Below are 1294 nucleotides of genomic sequence, written 5' to 3'. Positions count from 1 at the left end.
AATCCTACAATTACAGAGCACGTAATAAGAAAATAAATTAGAATACGATTCTACAATCCAACATTTTGACCTTCATGGACATATCAGTATAGAGTTGATATGTTTCTTCTGGGATACGTCATAAGGTAGACAATGTGTCATCTTTTAGAAACACATCATGAACTATGGTTGAAGTTTAGAAGGGAAGTTATGTTGAGTTTTATGAAGTAAGTAAGATGTATAAAGTATTTTCCTTTTCGGGTTATTTAGTTAAATGGATCTTTAATTATGGGCATCGTTTTTTTTAATTCTGTAACTCAATAACTTTTAAATAACCTCATATTTAGTGTCAAACATAATACATCTGATATTAAACTATATACCCTTATAAAATCTTGAAAAACAATAGAACATTAGTTTGTAAAAATGATTTTCATAAAAATAACTCATAACCAGACTTGTGCTGCTAAACATACCCTCCTAGATCAAATCAAATACATCGAAAATGTAAAAAATAGAATTTAGTATTGACATACATAAAAGAATATATTTATTTAACGTTTAAAAGGGGCTTTTTAATAATTCCTTTTTTCCCCAACAATGTTAGAGTTGACTTTACCCTATTGATGGGTTCCACTTCCATCCACAGCATTCATTATTGATGCAACAATATTATCTCATACTAAAAAGAGTATATTGAACGTTTCCCATATGGGTAACTTTTATATATGTAGATTAGGATAAGTTTTCTCTCTATCCCTAACCTAAAAGAAACCATGGAGCTAAAATTTGGCACTAAATTTCCACCATTTTTGCTAGTGATTCTTATTGTTTTGTGTTCATCAGCATATTCAAAGCTAATGGATGATAAATTTCTTAAATGCCTTTCTCAAGATTCTCCACCAAATGCCACACAATCAGAGTTTGTGTTCACCCAAGAAAACACAGCATACTAATCTGTACTTGAATCAACTGTAATAAACCTTAGATTTTCCACTCCCACAACTCCAAAACCAATAGCTATTATCACACCTTTGACATATTTCCATGTACAATCTACAGTTCTTTGTTCCAAAAGTTTCGGATATCGAATCTGGATCCGAAGTGGTGGCCATGACAATGCAGGTCTTTCCTACACCTCCTATGATCAAACCCCTTTTGTTGTTCTTGACCTTAAAGAACTAAGAAAGATAACGATTCATTCAAGTGAGAAGACTGCATGGGTTGAATCGGGTGCCACGGTTGGTGAATTGTATTACTGGGTGTCTCAAGAAAGTCGAGATCTTGGATTCCCAGCTGGGATTTGCCCAACTGT

The 1294-nt window shown here is 33.0% G+C and overlaps 1 protein-coding gene across 1 annotated transcript in view; it reads left to right on the top strand.

Moving 5' to 3' along the window:
• LOC112505435 (berberine bridge enzyme-like 8) overlaps nucleotides 1-1104 on the top strand; it is a gene marked incomplete at both ends in the record, with an annotated part of 4180 nt that extends 3076 nt beyond the window's left edge. Inside the window, one exon of the mRNA XM_025109343.1 lies at nucleotides 1042-1104. Coding sequence (XP_024965111.1) covers nucleotides 1042-1104 — 63 coding nt within the window. The remainder of the gene's footprint in view (nucleotides 1-1041) is intronic.
• Nucleotides 1105-1294: the final 190 nt, after the last annotated feature.

Source organism: Cynara cardunculus, unplaced genomic scaffold, assembly GCF_001531365.2.
Source record: "Cynara cardunculus var. scolymus isolate 2C unplaced genomic scaffold, CcrdV1 Un_Scaffold_10921, whole genome shotgun sequence".
Lineage (NCBI taxonomy): Eukaryota > Viridiplantae > Streptophyta > Magnoliopsida > Asterales > Asteraceae > Cynara > Cynara cardunculus.
Note: the sequence above shows the minus strand (reverse complement) of the source record. Positions and strands in the feature narration are given on the sequence as shown.